The following is a 21,710-nucleotide window of genomic DNA, read 5'->3' as shown; positions in this document are numbered from 1 at the left end:
CTTTGGGTTTACCTGGGTCTGTTCCATCTCGCACATGGAGTAGATTGCCTTCAGACTCCAGAGACTGGCAGAGTTTCCCGAGCGGAAGACCAGCTGGGCATAACGATCTCCTGCAGGATCACAGATGGAGCAGGGAGACCAACATTATTTATTACTGTCTACGGCCCATTTACTGATGTATTAATCTGGAGATCTTCATTTATTATTGAACAATAGCATGTGTTCAAAACAATGGGCCTCATTCACCAGTGTTGTTCCTAAGAATTGCCCTCAAAGTGTTCTTCAGGAAAGTCCTAGCAAAAAGTCTTTGTCAGATTTACAGTATATGGAAGATAAATTGGGACACTTGCTAATTTGAACAGTAACTGTCTTAACTTGGAGTAACTGTCTTAACTGTCCAGGGAAGGCTTTCTACCAGATGTTGGAGCACTGCTGGGAGGGAGATTTGGTTGCATTCAGCAACAAGAGCGTTAGTGAGGTCAGGATGATGATCACCACCTCACCTCATCCCCATCTTCCCAACTTATCCCCATATTATTGGATGGAGTCCCATCCTTCCAGAGAAAACAGTTCCACTGCTCCACATCTCAATGCTGGGTGGCTTTATAGCCCTCTAGCCCACACTTGGCTCATGTTTATCAGCTTCAGTGTGTCCTATTCTATTGGCAGTACTTTTCTACAGGGGCTAGATAATTTGCACATCTGTGTCGGCAATGGCTGTGACTTAAAGAAGCTGAAAGCTTTCATTAGAAGGGGTGTCCACAAACATTTGGACATTTCATATATGGGGTCATCTTAAAATGCAGCTATACTGTTAATGGTAAATCATACAGTTTTCTTTGATACCCCTCACCTGGAGCATTGCAAAAAAAGGTGTTCTCAGCAGAATCTCTGTGCAGCATTCTCCTGGAACGATGTTTGAAGTGATGCTGAGCTCTACCAGTGACCTCTCTGGAAACACCAAGAGCAACAAATTGCAGGCATTTCAGTTGGTCTATGAAAGGTTTATCTACATGTAGTAGGGAGCTAAGTCACTGTGTATGCGTACCGTGCTATGCTCTTGTCTGCAAATTGCTGAGAAGTCAGAGACAACGCTCTCCCAGGCCCAGTACTTTCTTGCAGCTTTGTCCATGCTGCCATCCGAATCCCGATATCTGTTCCATGGGGCTCGAATCCCTGCAATAGCCCATCAGACACACCCTGAAGGTGACTGAATGTCTTTTGAAGAATGCCTTAAATTAATCTGCAAGGCACATGTGCAAGGCTGACTGGTGGGTCAATTAATTAGCAGCCATTTATTCTGGGAAGTAATGAATGCCTTTGCCCAATGTGGCTCTGCATGCAGCTTGTGTGATTGTAGACAAGCTTATCCTTTGGTGGATTTAATGTAGAGCACCTACTCACTGTTGTATAAGTAATTAAATGTAAAGAATTTTAGAGAAACATTAGACATCCCACCACTCCAGGGAGATAAGAAGAATGGAAGAATGACCCGTGTTAACTCCCCTAAACATGTCTATGACAGTGACACAGTCATTATTCTGACCCAACAAGATGGGTGAGTGTTTTTAGTGTATTTTAGATCACCTCTTTTTGAACACTGTGGAACAGCTGTAGAACTGATCTGAACTGATGGACATTGAAAGAGAGCGTTTGAGTGTAAATCCCACCCACTATGAAAGCTGATTGTCTACTGAGCACAAAGAGAGACATATCAGATGCTTTCTGTGTCACTCTCTGACTACGCTTACTTGTTCCCAAAAACTGAGTGAGTGAGCGGGCAAGCCCAATGTACAATGTCCTGCTTGCCGGGATATTGTATATGATTTGCAGGCTGCAATAATATGTGGGAGAATACTGAGACTCCTGGGAGAGGTGGGATGTCTAGAAACTGGTGCCCTACTGAACTGAACTTAAACTTATAGGTGAGCCATTAAGATGTTTTTGCAGTAGAAATGAAAAGGTACTTACTGATAAAGGATCAGAGAAGTCTGGCAAGGGACCAATCAAAATCCCTACCAGGGAGAAGGTGAGGAGCAGTACCACACATGAGATAAGTACCGTCATCGGGTATTCCACTATGACTTGGGAGTAACTGTCAAAAATGGAGAATGTAAATTTAATAAGTGAGCAAATCACAGATCACTAAATATACACTCACTGAGCAATTTATTAAAAACAGGTACACACATTCATTCATGCAATTGTCTAACAAGCTGTGCAACAGCAGTGCAAGAAGTTAAGGGTCCATGCCGGGTTCCTCTTCTGACAGCCAAGAACACAAAGCTGAGGCTGCAGTGGGCACAGGGTCACCAAGACTGGACAGTTAAAGACTGGAAATACGTAGCCTGGTCTGATGAATCTGAATATCTGCACAAGTCCCTAAATTCAGCCATGTCACTCCACTGCTGCGTTCTCTTCACTGGCTTCCTGTAGCTGCTTCCAGCATCAGATTCCAAACCCTGACGCTGGCCTACAAAGCCAAGAACGGACCAGCCCCTCCATACTTGATGGCAATGGTCAAAAGCCGATCTGCACCAAGAGCCCTTCGCGCTTCAAGTACGGCTCGGCTCGACCCGCCATCCCTTAAAATCCGCGGAAGACAAGCGTTCAGGCTTTTTTCTGTCCTGGCACCAAAGTGGTGGAACGAACTTCCCCTGGGTGTCCGAACGGCAGAGTCGCTTGCCGTCTTCAAACGCAGACTGAAGACCCACCTCTTCAGAGAGTACTTGGACGAATAGAGTACTATGTCTTGTGTTTAGTAGTGTCTAAAGCTTAGAGGTATCTTTGAACTGTTAGTCTATTCTAACTAGCTAAGGTTTTCTTGGGTAGATAGCAAAGCACTTTGTAAGTCGCTCTGGATAAGAGTGTCTGCTAAATGCCATAAATGTAAATGTAAATGTAAGTCACATGGATGGTAGGGTCAGAATTTGGCACCAACAGCATGAATCCACTGCCCCAACCTGCCTTGTGTCAATGGTCAAGGATGGTGGAGGTGGTGTGATGGTGTAGGGAATCTTTTTATGACATGTTTTGGGGCTGTTAATACCAATCAGTCGTTGCTTGACCATGTGCATCCCTTCAAGGCCACAATTTAAACAAGTGTTGTTAACATGACAATGACTTCCATGTTCCTGAGGTGAATTTATTTGGTAAAATGGGAGATTAATAGCATGAAAGTGGTCCTAAAAGATTGGTAGGAACTGACCACAATAAGGAATGCTTTCGATGTCTTATGGAATCTATGCCAAAAATTATTTAAGCCCTTTTGAGAGCAAATGGAGCAGGCCCATTACCCAGTATTAGTGTAGACTTCCTAATAAAGTGCTTGGTGAGTGTATGAGCTTTAAGTACCCACAGTTCTATCTCCAGTTTTACTAATTACTGTCAGGACTTATGACTTTTTCATGTTTTATCGGATTCAGTATGTGAATTCAGACCTAAATTCACCATTCCTTTTTGGTTTATTGATATTTTTGGTTAACAGAGTTAACGCATTACCAGCAACATGATCAGAACGTTCCAACCCACCTTTTTGGAATCCTGTGGAGTCTCTCTGTCCTGTAAAAGAAACAGCTTCAAAATGATTGTTTACACTTGGGAATTCACATCAATCAGAAGAACATTTAAGACTGGAAAAAGTTTGGACCTGACTGTCACCACATGATGCTGAACAGGCTTGTAGTTACTGCCATCACGTGATCCCTGCAGCCAATGACACTGCATTGTGTTGTGACACATAGGCTGGTGGAAGGGACTGCACCTGTGAACTGTCTTGACAGCGTTGGTTGAGCAGTCCGAATGAGAAGGCGCATTCACGTGATTCAGACCGACATTGCCTGTGATTTGGTGGTGGTGTCCACAGCATGGGCATCTCTTGAGTTGAGGTGACTGGTAGGCACAGCTCTGCGACACTTGGTCATATAGTTGAGAGGAGGAGGCTGATCTAGACAGATTGTTTACCTGGTCCCCCTCTATGGTGGCCTGATAGGTCGGTGACTCTGCATCCTCACTGTCCGGGGGACACAAAGACACCTTTGGGATCTCGCTGTAAGCGAATAAGAAACACATGATGTTTTAGTTCTTTTAGCTTTTAGCACATACTCTGTACACAACTCAGAATGCCTTGTTAGTAGATCCAGGTTCCCGTTTCTACCAGGTTTGCATGATTTTCTCCAATTCCTTTAGGCAGGTTAGTATAGGTTGTTCAGGTTGGTAGGAAATACAAAAGTTCTTCAATGATCTTGTCCTTTTAACAGTGTGGACCACACTTTTCAAATGGTACCAGGCCTTTGAGGTCTTTGAGATATACTTTGTCTTGGCCATTGTTGAACACTAACCTTACTTTGTCATTTAACCACACATGTGTTGCTTTGGCCTTGTGCTTGGGATCCGACCAAAATGGGATGTTTTTCCCAGGGTTTAGTTGTTATTGTATTAGTCCATCATTTTTAACAAGATGCCACACTGAGGCAAAGCATCCCCATAACATGACGCTGCCTAGGCAATGTTAGGTTTGTACTAGAGCTGGGCAATATGATGATATTTTATCATATAATGCTGAATTTTGTTATCCTGATACACAACATGCTTTTCTAAGCATATGGAGGATACTGTTAATGCTTGATAAACCCTTATCAACTGCAGATTTCAGTGTAATTAGACTGGTTTAATTAGATGAAGAGCAGCAGATGTTGAAAAAAATCACTGTATTCAGTACGGGAGAGTATCTGAATAGCAGTTTTTAAGAATCTGTTGATGCTGATGTATTAAGTCTGTGATCACATGTATCGTGATAAATATCGTTTATCGGAGAAAACGTCTTTAAATATCATGATATAGTATTTTTACCATATCGCCCAGCCCTAGTTTGTACCATAAATAGCACTTGAATTTTGGTCAAAATGCTCCATCTTGTCTCTTCTGATCACAAAACCACTTGGATAAGCTTTACTATCCTGCTTCCCCCCTCTAACTTCTTTGGTTTTTGAATTAAGAGATCCTTTAATCCAGAAAAGCTCAACTTTTAATGGTTCATCTGATTCATTTGTCTAAGACAAACAGCTTTTTCCAGTTTCACTAATTTATATCACAGGATATTTTCATAAAACTCCATTTTAGTGGCAGTATTTTAACATAAAATGTGACACAAAATGTACATAATAATAACATAATTTGTAATCCAAGATATGTTATTGGTGGGATACATTAGGCAGAGGGTGAACAGTCAGTTGATGAGGAAACATTACAAGTTCCAAACTGTGTTGGTCAGAAACCGAATGGAAAATGGAAAAAAATTGGAAAAAGAAATGCAGAGCTGAACCTCCAGTAAATATTCAATAATTAGCCATAACATTAGCATTACTGACAAGGGAAGCGAAAAACATTATCTTCATCATCAGTGGCATCAGTCAAGGGGTAGGATATATTAGGCAGCAAGTGAACAGTCAATTCTTGAAGATGATGTGTTGGAAGCAGGAAAAATGAAGTAAAGGAGCCAAATTCTGATGGCTAGACGACTGGGTCAGAGCATCTCCAAAATGTCAGGCAGGTCTTTTGTTTTTTTTATGGTATGCAATGGTTAGTTCCTACAAAAGTGGTCCAAGAAAGTACAACTGGTGGTCATGTTGTGGCAGCTCAAGGGGGACCCACTAAATATTAGACAGGTGGTGTTAATGTTATGGCTGACTGGTGTGCAACATTAATGTATTCACATAAATTGAGCTAAATGTCCAATTACATCAATCTATGTATTGAATCAAATGTATAGCAAGATAGCAGTTACTCTGCACACCAGGCCCCAGGACATTTTTCTCAGTCATAGTTTATACCCTTTAGACCACTACAATAAAGCTCTATTCTACAAGCTTCAGGGGAATATTAGGCAAATGACTTTGAGTATACGGTCAAATTACTGGCAATCGGAATTAGATAAGCACTGACATCTAAAGAATATATCAGTACAGTGCTTCAAGGCCCAATTAGGCTAAAAGAGAGACTCCATCTGCCCACCCTGTCAACATTCATAAGGAGACTCTTTGAGAAGCCACTGGAACTTCTCATCTAATCTTATCTAATAAAGAAGAGCTCATGCTTACAACAGAAGCACACAGGTGATTGTTAAAGTGAGAAAATCTGTCATTTTGCTGACCTAGGCATTTACACAGTGCTGAATCATTAGCATCATTGCAACAATAGCCATTGATTTTCATGCCATTATACTAAAGTTGATTACTTACAGAAGTGAACAGGAAACCTTGTACCTGTTAAATTCAATGCCAGCTGCTGTTTATGTCTTGGGGGTACAAAGCAGGCATTCCTGGTTAGGTTAACCAGACCACTTAAGCCATGTGTCCAGCCTGTGCACTACAAGTAAACAATAAGTGACATTGCCCAGCTCACACTGGGCTTACATTGTCCAGCTTTACTCAGAAACCCTTTTCCACTCTTGAAGATTAAGGTGCTAAGCAATATAACACATTGTTGCCACATTGGTTCCCTGAAGAACCTTTCAATGGATGCCTTTTCAAAGAGCCTTAACATACCTTAAAATGTCAAGACTCTGAGGGTCTTTTAACCAACATTTCACAAACATTCTACACACTGGAGAACCTTCTGAAGAAGGTCTACATCACACAAACATTCTACACACTGGAGAACCTTTTAAAGAACCTCTACATGACGTAAATATTCTACACACTGGAGAACCTTCTGAAGAACCTCTACATGACGTAAACATTCTACACTGGAGAACCTCCTGAAGAACCTCTACATGACGTAAACATTCTACACTGGAGAACCTCCTGAAGAAGCTCTACATCACATAAACATTCTACACACTGGAGAGTATTCTGAAGAACCTCTACACTACATAAACATTCTATACACTGGAGAACCTTCTGAAGAACCTCTACACTACATAAACATTCTATACACTGGAGAACCTTCTGAAGAACCTCTACATCACATAAACATTCTACACACTGGAGAATGTTCTGAAGAACCTCTACACTACATAAACATTCTATACACTTGAGAACCTTCTGAAGAACCTTTACATGACGTAAACATTCTACACTGGAGAACCTTCTGAAGAACCTCTACATCACATAAACATTCTACACACTGGAGAACCTTCTGAAGAACCTCTACATCACATAATCATTCTATACACTGGAGAACCTTCTGAAGAACCTCTACACAATGTAAAAGTGAAACCTTCTACACCTTTACCTTCTATACCTTTAGCTTTCAGTATGTCCTTCAAGTTTTTTAGAAACACTGGGACGTTGACTGGCCATCTGAACTTTAAAAAACAAAAGTTCCCAAATAATTCTTGGCTTTAAATGTGTGGAATCCTTCCATTATTTGGAACTTCAGAAAACTGTAAAAGGGTTGAGTTTTACATTCACGTCTTGTTTCATAGACAGTTCTTTGAAAAAATAAGCTAAGTGCTTATTTAAGGGACCAAAAGTAATCCCTCTAGGCCGCTGTGCCAAACAGCTCCTACTGACACCTTTATTTTTAAGAGCGAACTTTCACACAATCCACACCGTCACTTCACCATAAGCTCTACACCTAAACCGCCTGAACAAGTCTAGGGTTTCTTCTGCAGCTGTGTGCCGCTCTGTCACGCTGCGTGACACACTGCAGGCTACGCTGACAGCATGTGGGCACTGGAGTGCTGGAGGAGCAGCAGGTGCTGGAGACAGCATTGCTTTCCACCGCAGTGAGGAACCGCACCAGTAAACACTCTTAATTATGCTCATTGACAGCTTGTAATAGACCTGGGAACCCGCCACTACTGTTTGGCCGTTTGTGCTGCGGATTTAATTACTTAACCCAGAGCTGCCCAACGGGCTTCTGTAAGTGTGCGATACAGTCATTATCAGCAGGAAGCTTGCTTAGATATTCCTCAGAGTTAGCAAGTCAGAGCTTCTGTGCAGCATTCATGCAGCATTCATTTGGCATATTTTGATGGATTTCTGTTCTAGGATCCCAATACCAATTGATTCAACTAAACAAATCTATATGGCATATATGGTACCAGTCAAAAGTTTTAGAACACTCCCATTTTCCCAGTAGCCCATTGGAAAGGACCAATCCTGTGTTGCTACTGCCACTCCACCTGTCAAACCTGCAACTCCAAGTCTTCTCTTCGCAGTTGAGGCTTGAGCCCTGTTCACATATATCTGGATATATTTAAAAACAGAGATTTCCCTCCCTCTGGGTTTTGAAAATATTTCCGACCTCCTAAAGAGAGGCATCAAAACACCATTTAATCCCAAATGACTCACTGCTCCCTATTTAGTGTACTACACAAGTCACAAAATTACCAAAATCTAAATAGAGCATTATAGATTTGTAATAGAACAGTTTTACATTTATATATATATATATATATATATATATATATATATATATATATATATATATATATATGTTGAAATGTGAAATCTGGTGCTATCTGCCTGTAGACATTGTAGTCCTATGAGTGCAGTTCACTCTATAGGGAGTAAGGAGGTGATTCAGCCAGAAACATGCTTGAGTTGTGATGTCAGCGTTTTCTTAAAAGTTCTCCCCTGTCCACATGACAACACTGAAAACTGTTAAAGCTCAGTTTTCAGTAACCAAAATGTGGTCATTTGTCTGTGACCAGGAAGCCAAAAGGCAGACAAATATCCGGATATTAGTGGACAGGGCCTTGGTCCAGTGTTAAGCTTTGCTACAGGTGTTGTCATGTGAGCTGCCCATCACACTGTTGACTCACAGGGCCTGTTTACACCTGGCATTAACATGCGGTTTGTATCTGGATAGTATCTGGATCTACTTTGATCAGATTCTGTTTACACTTGTCCTTAAAATGCGGCCCCTAGTGTGACCACATGAGATCCGATTTTACTTTCCCGCATTAAAACCACACCACTGCGTACACCATGTCCATTTCGGACGGTGGGGTTCTGCAACGTGGTAGGACTACTTAAACCGTAAGGGAGCCTGCTGTAACACTGCTCTCGTCTGCTGGTGAAAAATGCACGAGCAGGAGCGTGACACATAAACACACACACACAGCAAGAGAGCACAAGGAAGATATTGCAAGAGGGAGAGTAAAGCCAAGGTCCATATGTTAATGCCAGGTGTAAACAGGCTCTCAGAAACTTGAGTATGTCAGCGCTCTGCCTGTACCAGACCTCTTCAGTTTTCTCCAGTTTCCAAGAGTCTTTGGATGATGTAGGAAACTGTACTCACCACACTCTGGCTTTATTTATCATTTCCCTGAAGGAAAGAGCTCCACTTTCAGGAGTTTTAATGGTCTATCTGTGGTACTGTGTTAAGTGTCTTTTTCATAGCAATCCAGATGTGCAGTGTTTTCTAAATACTGCAGGAGAAATTGGAATAACGCAGTCTGTCCCAGCACTGCTTTTATACTAAAACAAGGTTTGTCGTTTTGCATTTGCATAAAATCTCAAAGCCTAATGTACTTCCATTGCTACAGAGCAGCTGTAAGTTGCTAACCAATGACTTGTTCTCAAGGCCCCCTATTATTATTATTATTATTATTATTATTATTTTTACAATTTACACAATTTATGAAAGTTTACTGAAGCCTGAAAGTTTACTGCTTAGCATTTGAGGTCACTGGACTTTGCACCGGTTATTAACTGGACCTGTTCTGAAAGTCTCAAATGTCAAACAAATAGGAAAAAATTGGGAGTGTTCTAAAACTTTTGACCGGTAGTGTATAGTTCTTATATTTTTACACCTGCTAACCAAGTAGATGGATCTCAGTTTAAAGCAGTAGCTATTTACCTTTCTAATCATTATGCCATCCATGTGCTCTGCTTGACTGCATACTGCTGAAGCTGTAACACCTTAGTGTGACTGCAACTGCCGCCATGGACCATGTTCCTGCGCCTGCCTGTTTGTTCTTAATCAGGGTCTGCAAATACTCTTTATGGCCATCTGGCAGCACGTCTCTTCCTCCTCTATCTCAATGGAGCTCGCTGGTGTTTCATCATTTTTGTCGGCAGCACTATTTTCAGTGTGCACTTCAGATGTTACTAAAGGGCACTTTGTCCATGAGAGAGAGCCCAGGCTTGATGTGATTTGACAGCTCTGCAGCAATTTTGTTGTGTTAGGCAGTTTACACAGCCAAGACTGAGTAGTGACTGCAGCGTTTTGTCAGATTGGAAGGAGAGTGCGAGCTCAGGCTGTACACAAGGAGAGAAAATGTACTATTGTTTCAGAGGAGGACGGTAACAGATAGACCTAACCCCACAATAATTTAAGTAGACTGAAAATAATGTTCTCTGTGCGCACTACCGTAACGCATAAGGGGAAGCAGCTTGTAAAATTGTCTCATTAGCATATGCCATTTTTGAAGCTCATTTGCATACACACTCTGGCTCTCTCTGGTTTGCAGATGCCGTACATGAAATCACTGAGTGTATGAGAGCCTGTGATGGCTTTAATAAAAAAATACATTGTACTTGTCAGATGGCCATACACATTGTTCATCTTTCATTCTCAGCCAGAGCCAACATTTACCTATTTTATGAGCCAGACCCGGCTGCCTGATCTGAATAGACGCCCTAAGGCAATTTCGTTGGCCTTTATACCATATTACACACTAGCATCATACACAGAGCCCACTTAATCACCCTTCCTTCAGGCCATTTCCGCTACTGTACAGACCAACTCAGTGCATAGCCTATTACAGGGGACTACTCACACCTAAATAATTTAATATAACAATAATTTACTCAATTCAAAAGGTGTACATTTCCACATGAATGGCGTAAATTACATCAGTGTAATCACTGGCAAAAGTAGGCTTTGTTAGCTGAAGGATAAAATTGTGTTAATGTAATGTATCACCTGAAAGCAGAGTGAGTGGAAATGATACTGCTTCTTTCTCAGAGAGCTCTCAGGATCCTGCCCTGGTGATACCACTCACTTTAACAATCAAGAGCAAACCTAAAACTAAATCTGAGGTTTCAATAAGACAGGCTCCTCCAAAATCCTCTCTAACCATGTTCTAATCATCCACAGCCAACATGCTCATGTGGGGCTCACAAAAGTGGAATGTGGACTAGGTGGGTTCCAGGTGGGCATGGGCTCTGAGTGGGTTTGTACCTGTGTTTTTACTGGGATCCAATTAGGCTTCCCAAATGGTCCCTATCAGTACAGCCCACCTTAATCTGAAATGGGCGCCATATGTGGTGACAATGTGGAACTCGAGGACAAAACTTTCTGGTTCACAGTCGGGTTAACCATACAGACAGCACATGGACATGTTAGCTGGGGTAAGTCAGATTCTTAAAATATCTGTTACATTTAGTTCCCTTAACCTCAACCCAAATCTTAAACCGTCTAGTTTGGAATAACAAAACGAGTCTAGTATGTCCAATAAGTTAAGAGTTAAGAGACACTGCTATTGGACAGGCTTGACTTTGGGCTTAGGTTATCTGGCTAACTGAGAAATCCTGCCTTGTGACACATCCTCTTTGATTTTTCTAATTGTAATAGATTTATCTAAATTCTCTAGCTGTCACTATTTTGTTTTGGGGTTTTTTTGCTATTAAAATGATATTGCGTTACATCCACCTAAAGGGTGAACATGCAGTAGGTGTGGTTTACAAAAAAATCTATATCTGTCTGCAAAGTAAATCTTATGAAATGTCATAAATTTGGAGATGATGATGCTATGGAAACACATGAAGATGTCCAAACATATGAAACTGTTTCGATTGACAGTCCACATGTTTTTTGGGGGGATTTGAGGATTTAGAGACCTCTCTGGTGAGAATGTGTAATTGCATCAAGCATGCGGTAGAGTACTTTTAAAATTTGCATTGTGCAGATGAATCTAATCACTCCAAGTTTACGTTAGTCAGTTTCTTTGGTTTGACAGTAGGTGAATGAGCAGATGAAGACTGCATGAGTTTGCCATTCTGGTATCTCCATGTTTGCCATAGCTCTCAAAGTAGCCGTTCTGTTTGTATCAGCACCATTAGCAGGGCCTTCGTTGCTCAGGTAACCAGCTAATGGTGCTGGATCCTCTTTTAGAGGCTGTGCATGTGAAGCAAGTACGTAAAGATGTGACATTGCCAGGAAAACTCCCACAACCTACCAGACCACTGTTTGTATAAGAAATATGTTAGACTTAAGGACTGCTGCTTTAACTACCGAAAAATTAGTCTGTGCACTGCTCTCCCTGACACACTAAAGCAGGGGTGTCAAACTGGGTTCCTTTAGGGTCACAGCTCTACAGATATTAGCTTTTTCCTCCTTCTGACACTCTGAGGTCACATGCTAATTGCTAATTAGCTGATCCAGTGTGTTTAATGAGTCTGAACGCTAAACTCTGCAGAGCTGTGGCTCAGAAGGCACCCTGTTTAACACTCTTGCACTGGAGGAAGTATTTTTCTAGTAAAGCCTTTAGTGCCACTGCGCAGCTAGGTCATCTTAGAGAAAGTAGTCCTGATGTAGTACTCTGGCTCCAGTGCTACTGTAAAGCTTTCTCCCCAGCTCTGCTAATCGTGCATAAACCATTCCTGCGCTGAGCTAGTGAAGGGCACTGTAAAGAAATGTCCCCTGGTGCTGCACGCTCCACACAGGCGCCTCAGGCAGCATGAGTATGATTTCTGCTTTTGGCTGAGCTGACAGTAGCGAGGAGGCTTGATGTTGCGTGGTGGTAAATCCAAAGGCTCTGCAAAATATATATGCCCCTGCAGCGCTGCTGCAAACAGACAGTAGGGGAGAACACCCCACAGCCCACAACCCACAGCACTAGGCTACAAAATTTCAGCCTGTAGTGAACCAGGCTGGATCACAACCGGACTGCTACATAAAAGCGTGGTTCACTGGACTGAGACTCTGCTGCTGGCCGAGTTTAGTTGCGCATGACCAAGTAAAGATCTACTATATGGGGCAGCAGCAGTAGGGACATGTTATTTTCTGGTTAAAATAAATGTCTTAAAGGGTGCTTAGGGGTGCTTTGAGAAGAACCTACAAGAACTACACACACTCAGCTTGTCTAGTCCCTGAAGAGAATTATTACCAATAGAATAGGACTCTCTGGAGCAGGTAAACATGAACCTACTGGCACCATGCCTAATACCAGGCGTGGGCTAGAGGGGTATAAAGCCCCCCAGCATTGAGCTGTGGAGTAGTGGGACTGTGTTCTCTGTCTAAAAAAGAGATCTTGGAGATCTGCTTTGTGTTCATGGCTCTGATTGGAAAGCAGATTAAAAGGGAAAAAACAAATGCTCTTTCAACAAGTCGAGACAATGGCAAATGTGAGAGATGATTTGAGTATGCAGTTCGCACAGTGCTAATTAGTGTGGTATATGCTTCCAGTACTAGCTACATTAGCTCTAACTAAAAACTAAAGAAGCAAACTTTGCCTTGATGACAAAAAAAAAAATATATATATATATATATATATATATATATATATATATATATACCTGAGGTCCAATGCTAAAATGGCAATGCGAAATAGGTGATCCTATAAACTACTGATTTTTGTCCAAACTACTGTGTTAAGTACCAAACATGCCATTGCATTCATGTTGATATTACTTTATGGCTAGTGTTAATGAGCTCAGGAGAGACCGTCTGCAGGACCTTAATCGTATCCTTTCTGGACATTACATGGAGTAAGAACTTACATGAACTGCACTTTTCATGTTGATAGATTACACTTACCAGACATTACAGCTAACTGGATTTTTAGTTCAATAAAGGCGGTCTGGGAAACGCTTGGTCTGGGAGAAAATCTCTGGGAGATGGTCTGGGCTGGTCTGCCAAATAACTGGGCAAGTCTGTCTCAAGTCTCTACTGCACAGACTCTGGTTGCAACATTGCAGACAGGGAAGGGACAGAGACAGGAAAGGGATTGGACCACAGTATCCATGTTTACAAAAGTCATTGGTGTAAACTACCTCATGATCTGTACTTTCTACTGTTAGATTTCATGTGGGCCCAAGTCGTGAAACACGTGTTCCAATGGCCGAGAATCTTTCGCGATGAAATGTGATTGTGTTTGCTGTTGGACACGAGTCATTCTTCATCCTCATTTGGATCAATTTGGATCTCCAATTAAGCAGCCTCATCTACTTGGCCTGTTCGCTGCGGCCCTCCTTTGGGAGCTTGAGCCATTTTCTTTTGTGTGCGGGACGCGTGTGTCCATTTTAAGCAACGTAAACAACAGCAGATAATAATGCAGCACAAAACCCTTTGATTAACAAATCAAAGGCCTGCACAGAAGGGCCCAGGCGTGTGCAAGGCTTCTCCTAAGAGAGTCATGCTCAGACATGAGTCATAGCAGCCTCTGCTGGAGCTTGTCCACCAGAGCGGGAGTGCTATCCTCTCACCATCTGCTTAGCACTTCTTCACTCCCCAGTCACTTCAGATCATTTATCATTATCACAGCAAAGGCGGTGGAGATGCTGCAGCTCAGTCAGATAAAGCCAGACTGTTCACTCCAGTCAACAGGTACGCACAACGAACAAGGTATGAATGTTTAAAAGGGTTCTTCAGATTAAAGCCATAGAATAACCAATTTGGGTTTCTTAACCCCTTAACACTCCAAGGCCTATTACACACCAAGGTAATGCAAACTGGTGGCGCTATTCTCTGGTAATAGAAGTTTGTAATAACACTTTCTGCACCTTAATAGCCTGATTAAGGAGTTAAACCCATGCAGTGGGTTCTGTAAATAAAGCATGTAAGTGTGTGGAAACCCTTCAATTATCAAATGTCCTCCCGATAACATGATGGTTCTATAATGATTTTTTTTTACTAGAACTGTAGTTTTTACATCAAATTAAACCACCATCTAGTAAACTGACCATGTGAGCTTTAAGCGCTTAGAGCTCTGCCTGCATATTTAAACACTGTAAGCATTGTTCATACAGACATTGAACTAGAAGGTAGAATGGAAAACAAACCAAAGCTGAATATGTAACATGAACCAGAATACATTAGTTCACACATTCTATTCTCTTGAGTTTCCAGACGCTAGTAGAATGTTCAGTATGCATAGCTGAACACCCACAGCACTTCACTTTCATCTTTGTAATTTATGCCATTGCAAATATGTTTTTGTACCCAGTTTTACTGGGTAAATGTACCATATCTCTGCACACTCTGGCTGTAAAATGCAAAGAAATGATGGCAATGTATCTAATATTTCTTGTTAAGAGAATGTTGTATAAACATTATAAGCTTACTGAACCTATTCTAGACATATTTGAGTAATTCTACCAGAATACAACTTGCATCACTTAAATTAGGACAATTTAACAGTTAGTTACTAGGGAAGTCCCAAACAGGTTATTTTCCCTCGATCCGGATCCCTCGATGGATATAAATTACATGGCAATATTGGGCTGTCAATGATTTCTTTTTTGTAGGGATGAATGAGTGTAAAATGTACATCTTTAATAGAAAAAATTAAATAGTGAAAACTACACAGAGCACACCTAAGGTTTGGTTAAATGTCCCTTACCAAATTCATCTTTACCAGAGCCTTTTGGTATTTGATCTTAGCAGAACTGGTAGCGTTCAATTCAACTTTAAAATGCAGTCCAAATAATTCTGACAGGGTTGAGGTCTGGTCTTTGGGCTGGCCATTTCCAAAGCCTAATGTTAGCCGGCTTTATCCGTTCCACAGCCACCTTTGATGCAACATGATCTCACATAAAAACGTCCACATAGGTCGACCTATTTGATTGTTTTTTCACCTGTCCACTGGTGGCGCTGTAGAATAGAAAAAAACTGTGCTGGGAGATAATGGCCCTGTCCCAATTCTTGCTCTAAGTCCTAAGCACCTCCTGAAAGTGCACTTTTATGAAGTTGTCGAAGGGCAGGTGAAAGGGGTGTAAGCGTTCAAGGAGTCAGATATTTGCATTTTTGTAGTCTTTGCTGTAGTTGGTAATGTTGTAACATTGTTTTTGACGAGTCAACAGTTGTGTGGCAGTTTTCCATTGTGAGTCGACTCTTAGAGCAGTCGCTTGTAGTCTTTTCTTCAACACTAGAGGTTGTGTTTACTCTGAACGTAACAATGGGTCGTTTTACAAGACGGTAACAAACGACCAGTCTGGATGCTTTTACTAGGAGATCAGGCTGGTTTAAAGACATCACTGAAAGCTCACAATTGTCAGGAGATTCATGTCCATGATGAGTGTATGTAAACTTCTGACCAGTTTATATGTGTACTTAGTTATAAACACATTGTGAAATCATTTACAGTGATGACCAATTTATGCATATTTACAATAGCTGAGTCCGAAGCTGTGCCCTGTTCACTATATAATGCACTACCTTGGGGTTCTGCCATTTTGTAGCGGTGCCACATTTTAAGTGCACTGGAACAATCCCACAATGCATCATAATATTTAATGTACAAATGATGGAAAACCCATAATGAAGTGTGAAGATTCACACACAGCGTCTCTGAGCAAAAGCTTACACACATAATTAGGTGTCGGAAATTCTGATCCCTGTAACAGTGCTCTATATAGTGATCTGGATTTTCACCTGTAGGAGATGCATAGAGACATTTAATCAGAACCTGTTACTGCTTTTGCATGGGTGCCATAAATTGCAGTCCTCGTGTGTTTTCAAAAAAGGGAATTCCACAGTAATAATTAGGAATTAATGAAATATTCCTTTGCATCATCAAACTCTTAAGACAGCCCTGTTACTGTGCGTATCTTTTCTTAGCGTATATTTTTATAATATCCACAATTCCTAAAAATTCAAATTAATTACAAGTAAAAAATCTTTTGATCTGTGGATGAGGATGATGGAATGTTAGTAAAATAAGCAGTCGATTTTCATCCATTTTTATTATCCAGTTTGGTCGACTTCAGTTCATCTTGTTCTTATTCTGCCTTGTGGTGTTTCCCATCTGGTTTGTCAAGCCAGACAGTTTTCAATTCAAGTAATTAGCTATGGGAATGGCAGCATTGTCAGTGCTAGGCTAAAATCTGTCACATAATGTTCGATATGAGCCAAGTAAAAAAAAAAGCCAGTGTTAAAGAACTGGACATGTTGAAGCTCATGGTTAAGCTTTGAGGTCTCTTGCGTTAGCTATCCAGAGTCATCTACTCATTCTTCAGCCAAAGGCCATGCTTAAGTGTGTACGGTGACCTGAGATGCTTCACTCCTGTTGAATGTTCTCATTTCCTGCATATTGTTTGATGGCATGTTTGTCCTTATTAAACCGGGTCACCTGATGGGTGAGCTAAGAGAAGTAGCAGAACAAATGATTGACCTTTAGAGATCTTGATCAATTATGTATGTCAGACGTATCATTTCATAACAGGTCTGATATTCATCAGTGGTAGCTCTTTTCTTTATATGTGATAGAGTATACTGGTGTTATCAGCAGTGGATTTATGGCCGCATTCATTAGAAAGGTTAAGGTCTTGTGAGTGCACTCATTAAGGTGTAGTGTTACAGTATGGATATTAAGGATGTAAGACATTCAATACAGTGTTAAAGGATGACTTTGTTGATTAAAGGATGCACAAGGAGATAAAGGATTGGTTTCCCAAACCTAGATCTTGGACTACACAGCATTTTGAATAGAGATTCTTCATTGAATAGGAAATATGGTCCAGGAATAGGCTTAATTAATGTCTGTGAAACCCAGATATAGTGTAATTGATGGGAAGCATCAGTGACTATAGAAAAGACTATGAACGGCACAACATCTCTTAGAAGTGAACAGCTCTTAGAAGCCAACTCCAGTGCCCAGGGAGCAGAGAGGGTGAAGGGCCTTGCTCAAGGGCCCAACAGTGGCAGCTTGCCGAGCCCGGGAATCGAACCCACAACCCTGTTATCAATATCAGAGCTCTAACCACTGTTTCAACGTTTGAGTTCAGTGTCTTTCTGATGTCAAATTGATATCCGGTGCCTGCTGGGATGTCCACATATCCATGTGTATGTAGTAGTTGGTGTAGCATAGTAGGTAACAAAACGTTCTGACCAATTTGCCCTTTCTGACAAGGGTTTGAAGCCACCACAGGTCTTGTGCCTCTGCTGGCTGGTTGCAGTATGATGTGTAGCTCCGTCCATCCTTAAATGTTTCTATGACAAAACAGCCCATTTTCCTCGCATTTTTTCCTCTAAACTGTCTTTCCATCCTCAGTGTCTAATTCCAGCAGTTAGTTGTCCCTGTGCGTTATTCTGCTTTATCGTAAAAGGGTGGGGTTACACTTAGGAATTAAGTAATTAACAGCCTTGGCTGGAAGAGACCCTCTCTGCAGGATCATTCTGTTCACATGGAGTAGCTGTGAACTAGCTAATTAATCGTACTACCATTTAAAACATTTTTTTCTTTGTCATTGGCGCATGCTCTCTTGCAGCAGCAGCTCGGGTTAAACTAGACCGTAAGTTCTGTTTGTCTCAGCCGGAAACAGAGCTGAGCTCTAGTTCTGTAATTTGATGAAAAGGTAAATTATTTCGTAATGAAACACATGATCTGCAGTTTTACTGTTGAAATCTTACACTTTCTGGACAAACTGGGAATTCAGGGGAAATATCTGTTCTGCTTTAGCGTTGTAAGGCGTAAGTCTGAGACACACTGGGTCTGGGAGAAGGGGGGCGGGTCTACTAAATGAGTAGGCGTGTCTGGCCCGGCATCTGGCCTCTACTTCACAAACACTGGTTGGAAATTTGACAACAAGACTGTCAATTTTGACTTCATTTTTAGGCAACAGAAGGGATTGGAACCACAGCAACCTACAGTCATTGGGAAGCACAAAAAAAAGCTCTGAGTGCTAACTGCGCCCCCTTGTGTAGAATCCATATATTGTAGGATTATATAATGTAGGATTAGGAATCTTGTTCAATGACTCTTACTGGTGTAGCCTTGTGTGCTTGCCCAGTCAGGGAATCAAACCCTTGTCAGAAAGGCCTGTTTTGTTACCTACTATGCTACACCAACTACTACATACAAATGGATACATGGACATCCCAGCAGGCATCGAACATCAATTTGACATCAGAAAGACACTTTGGAAATCAAAGTCGAATATCAATCAAAAACCAACACTCGTCGTGATGTCAAGCTCCAGCGTTAGATAGATTTTTGGTTACCTAACACCATAAATTTCACGATTTGTGAGCTCAGCAGACGTTGGATTTTGGCCGCCATCCATCACAATTAAATGTTCTTAATTTACGTTATTATGACGTTGGCATGTGATGTTTGGAAGGTCAGCTGTCATCACTACTTTGCATCAAATTGCCAGTAGACATTTTCCTTACTCTGTAAACCCAGGTAAGTTCACCAAATTGAATTTGCGCTTTGTTAAACACATTTAAAAGTTTAGGTTGAATGAATTTAAGATACTAAACTCAAATACAGAATACAAAAATCTAACAAGGTCTTAATACATTTGTTGAATATTTTGAGTTAAATTGACCCAAAATCTGATGAATAACCCTGAATATTTTAATGTTTTAGTCTTTCATTCTTCAGCCTTCACTTTTTTATTCAAATCAAAGATCTGGAAAACGACCACACATATTCACCTAAGTTGAGTAATATGTGGGATATATGCAGTTTTACATACGAAAGACTTGTGGGATTACAGTGTACATTAAACTATGCTCTCCGACATCACCAAATAAAGAAGTCTATCAACCAGGTGGGATTCAACTCGCACCCAAGGTAGGGTGCTACTGGGATGTGTCTCTGACCCAAATCTGTCTTGATTTTAATGATCCTATAAACAAGAATCAAGACATTATAATTCAACTAAATGTTGACTTCGGTATCACAAATCATATTGAACCTGAAACCTGTCTTATGAATAACCCTGAATATGTTTAATGCTTTAGTCGTTTTATTTTTCAGTCTTCATGACCAGTAACCAGCAAAAGCAATCTTACATTATAATATTGTGGAAATACAAGAGTGAGCACTGCAGCACTCAGCCATCACAGAGTCACATTAAGCAGTACAGAAACTTGCTCTTACAGCCTACAACTCTATGACCAGGCAGCTTATCATTCTAAAAATTATAACTGCATACATAAGACAATGTAGCCTGGGGGAATGGCCACATACTGACTGTGAGTAAAGGGTGAAGGACAAGGCCAGAATGCAAAACCCACTGTATATTACTGAAATAGCACATCTGACTCAGTCAATGGACTTGTTGAAAAGCATCAATATGGTTTACTTTAATAAAGAACTGGTGCTGGAATTAGAGTAGGTACATGCAAATTTTGGGGCACCCAAACCTCCTGACTGCAATAAACCTTTAAAGAGATTAAGCAGAATGTATGTTTGAACTTCATGGAAGATTCATTAGAAGAAGAGGAATGTTTTCAAAGGAACATCTAAACAAGACCAGACCACCTTTCCAACTGTTAAGCTCAGAGGTGGATTGATCATGCTCTGAGTTTGTGTTGTAGCCAGTGGCACACAGAACATTTCACGCATTGAGGGAAGAATGTATTCAATTAAACGCCAGTAAATTCTGTGAGTAAACATCAGCTAAAGATGAACAGGAGGTTCACAGGAGACTTCTACATGGTAAAAGTGGGTGCATCCAACATCAGAGCAGGTTGCAGTTTGCACGGTCCAGTCATTATCCATTTGCCAGTGGCAATAGACTAAACTCAACTATTAAAGGCTGATTCAACTCAAAGATCTGGAAAACAACCACACATATTCACCTAAGCTGAGTAATATGTGGGATATATGCAGATTTGAGTACGACAGACCTGTGGGATTACAGTGTACATTCAATTTTGGGCACCCGACATCACCAAACAGTGAAGTCTATCGGCCAGGTGGGATGCTACTCGGACCCAAGGTGGGGTGCTACTGGGATGTGTCTCTGACCCAAATCTGTCTTGATTTTAATTATCATATAAACAAGAATCAAGATGATGATTATAAGACTATAATCAAACTAAATCTTGACCTTGGCATCACAAATCATATCGAACCTGAAACCTGTTTTATCGTCACACCCCTAATGCATGTATATATATATATATATATATGTGTGTATTTATAAAGTCAGCATATTTTCAAGGTGTTCTTCAAACTCTGTGCTTTTAGTGTCTGTACTACTTTTTATGGTGAGTCTGGAGTTTATTCCCCTGACTGGAGAGCACTAAACCAGTGCACTTGTCCAATGTTATTGAGTGGACTGACCAAATCCAGAGCTGTGTGCCTGCTTAACAGTAAATAAAACCCCACTGTGGTGTGAATTAGCTCGAGTTACAGCGCACGGAGGTGTGTTGAATGTAATCGCGAGAACAATGACGCTGGAAAGGTGACTGTACCGCTGCTGACCGCTTTAAATCTGACCACAAACAGGAACACGTAGCCTACCTCTGAGCAGGTCCCTCTGTCGCGCTGGCGTCTGTTATTTCAGCATCATCTCGCTCACCGAGGACGGAAACCGCGTCCATGTTGACAGTCTGCTTCTCCAGCCTGCTCTGTAGAGCTCGAGCGGTCAGACACAACACCTCAAACCTCAGCAGTGGAACACACCGTGCACGAGCTCACGGTGTGTAGCATGATGCTCGTGCTCTCCTTGTCGGGGCTAAAGGCAGCACGGTAACGAGTATGTGTGCATGCATGTGTGTGTGTGTGTGTGTGTGTGTGTTTGTGTGTGTGCTCGGCCTCTGATTGGTGGAACGCGTAGCGAGCGCTGCTGTGGAGGAGC

The 21,710-nt window shown here is 41.3% G+C and overlaps 1 protein-coding gene across 2 annotated transcripts in view; it reads right to left on the bottom strand.

Moving 5' to 3' along the window:
- disp2 (dispatched RND transporter family member 2) overlaps positions 1–21,710 on the bottom strand; it is a 27,473-nt gene extending 5,763 nt beyond the window's left edge. The window contains exons 1-7 of one of the 2 annotated variants that reach the window (XM_072689690.1): positions 21,374–21,710; positions 3,650–4,048; positions 3,532–3,561; positions 1,972–2,095; positions 1,049–1,176; positions 854–951; positions 13–110 (exon numbers count right to left, since the gene is read on the bottom strand). In XM_072689690.1, the coding sequence (XP_072545791.1) occupies positions 13–110; positions 854–951; positions 1,049–1,176; positions 1,972–2,095; positions 3,532–3,561; positions 3,650–4,048; positions 21,374–21,453 (957 nt within the window). In that variant the 5' untranslated portion in view covers positions 21,454–21,710. The remainder of the gene's footprint in view (positions 1–12; positions 111–853; positions 952–1,048; positions 1,177–1,971; positions 2,096–3,531; positions 3,562–3,649; positions 4,049–21,373) is intronic. The other variant, XM_072689691.1, reaches the window with a different exon arrangement.

This window comes from Salminus brasiliensis, chromosome 10 (assembly GCF_030463535.1).
Source record: "Salminus brasiliensis chromosome 10, fSalBra1.hap2, whole genome shotgun sequence".
NCBI lineage: Eukaryota > Metazoa > Chordata > Actinopteri > Characiformes > Bryconidae > Salminus > Salminus brasiliensis.
The sequence above is the reverse complement of the archived record's forward strand: the minus strand, read 5'-3'. Positions and strand labels throughout refer to the sequence as shown.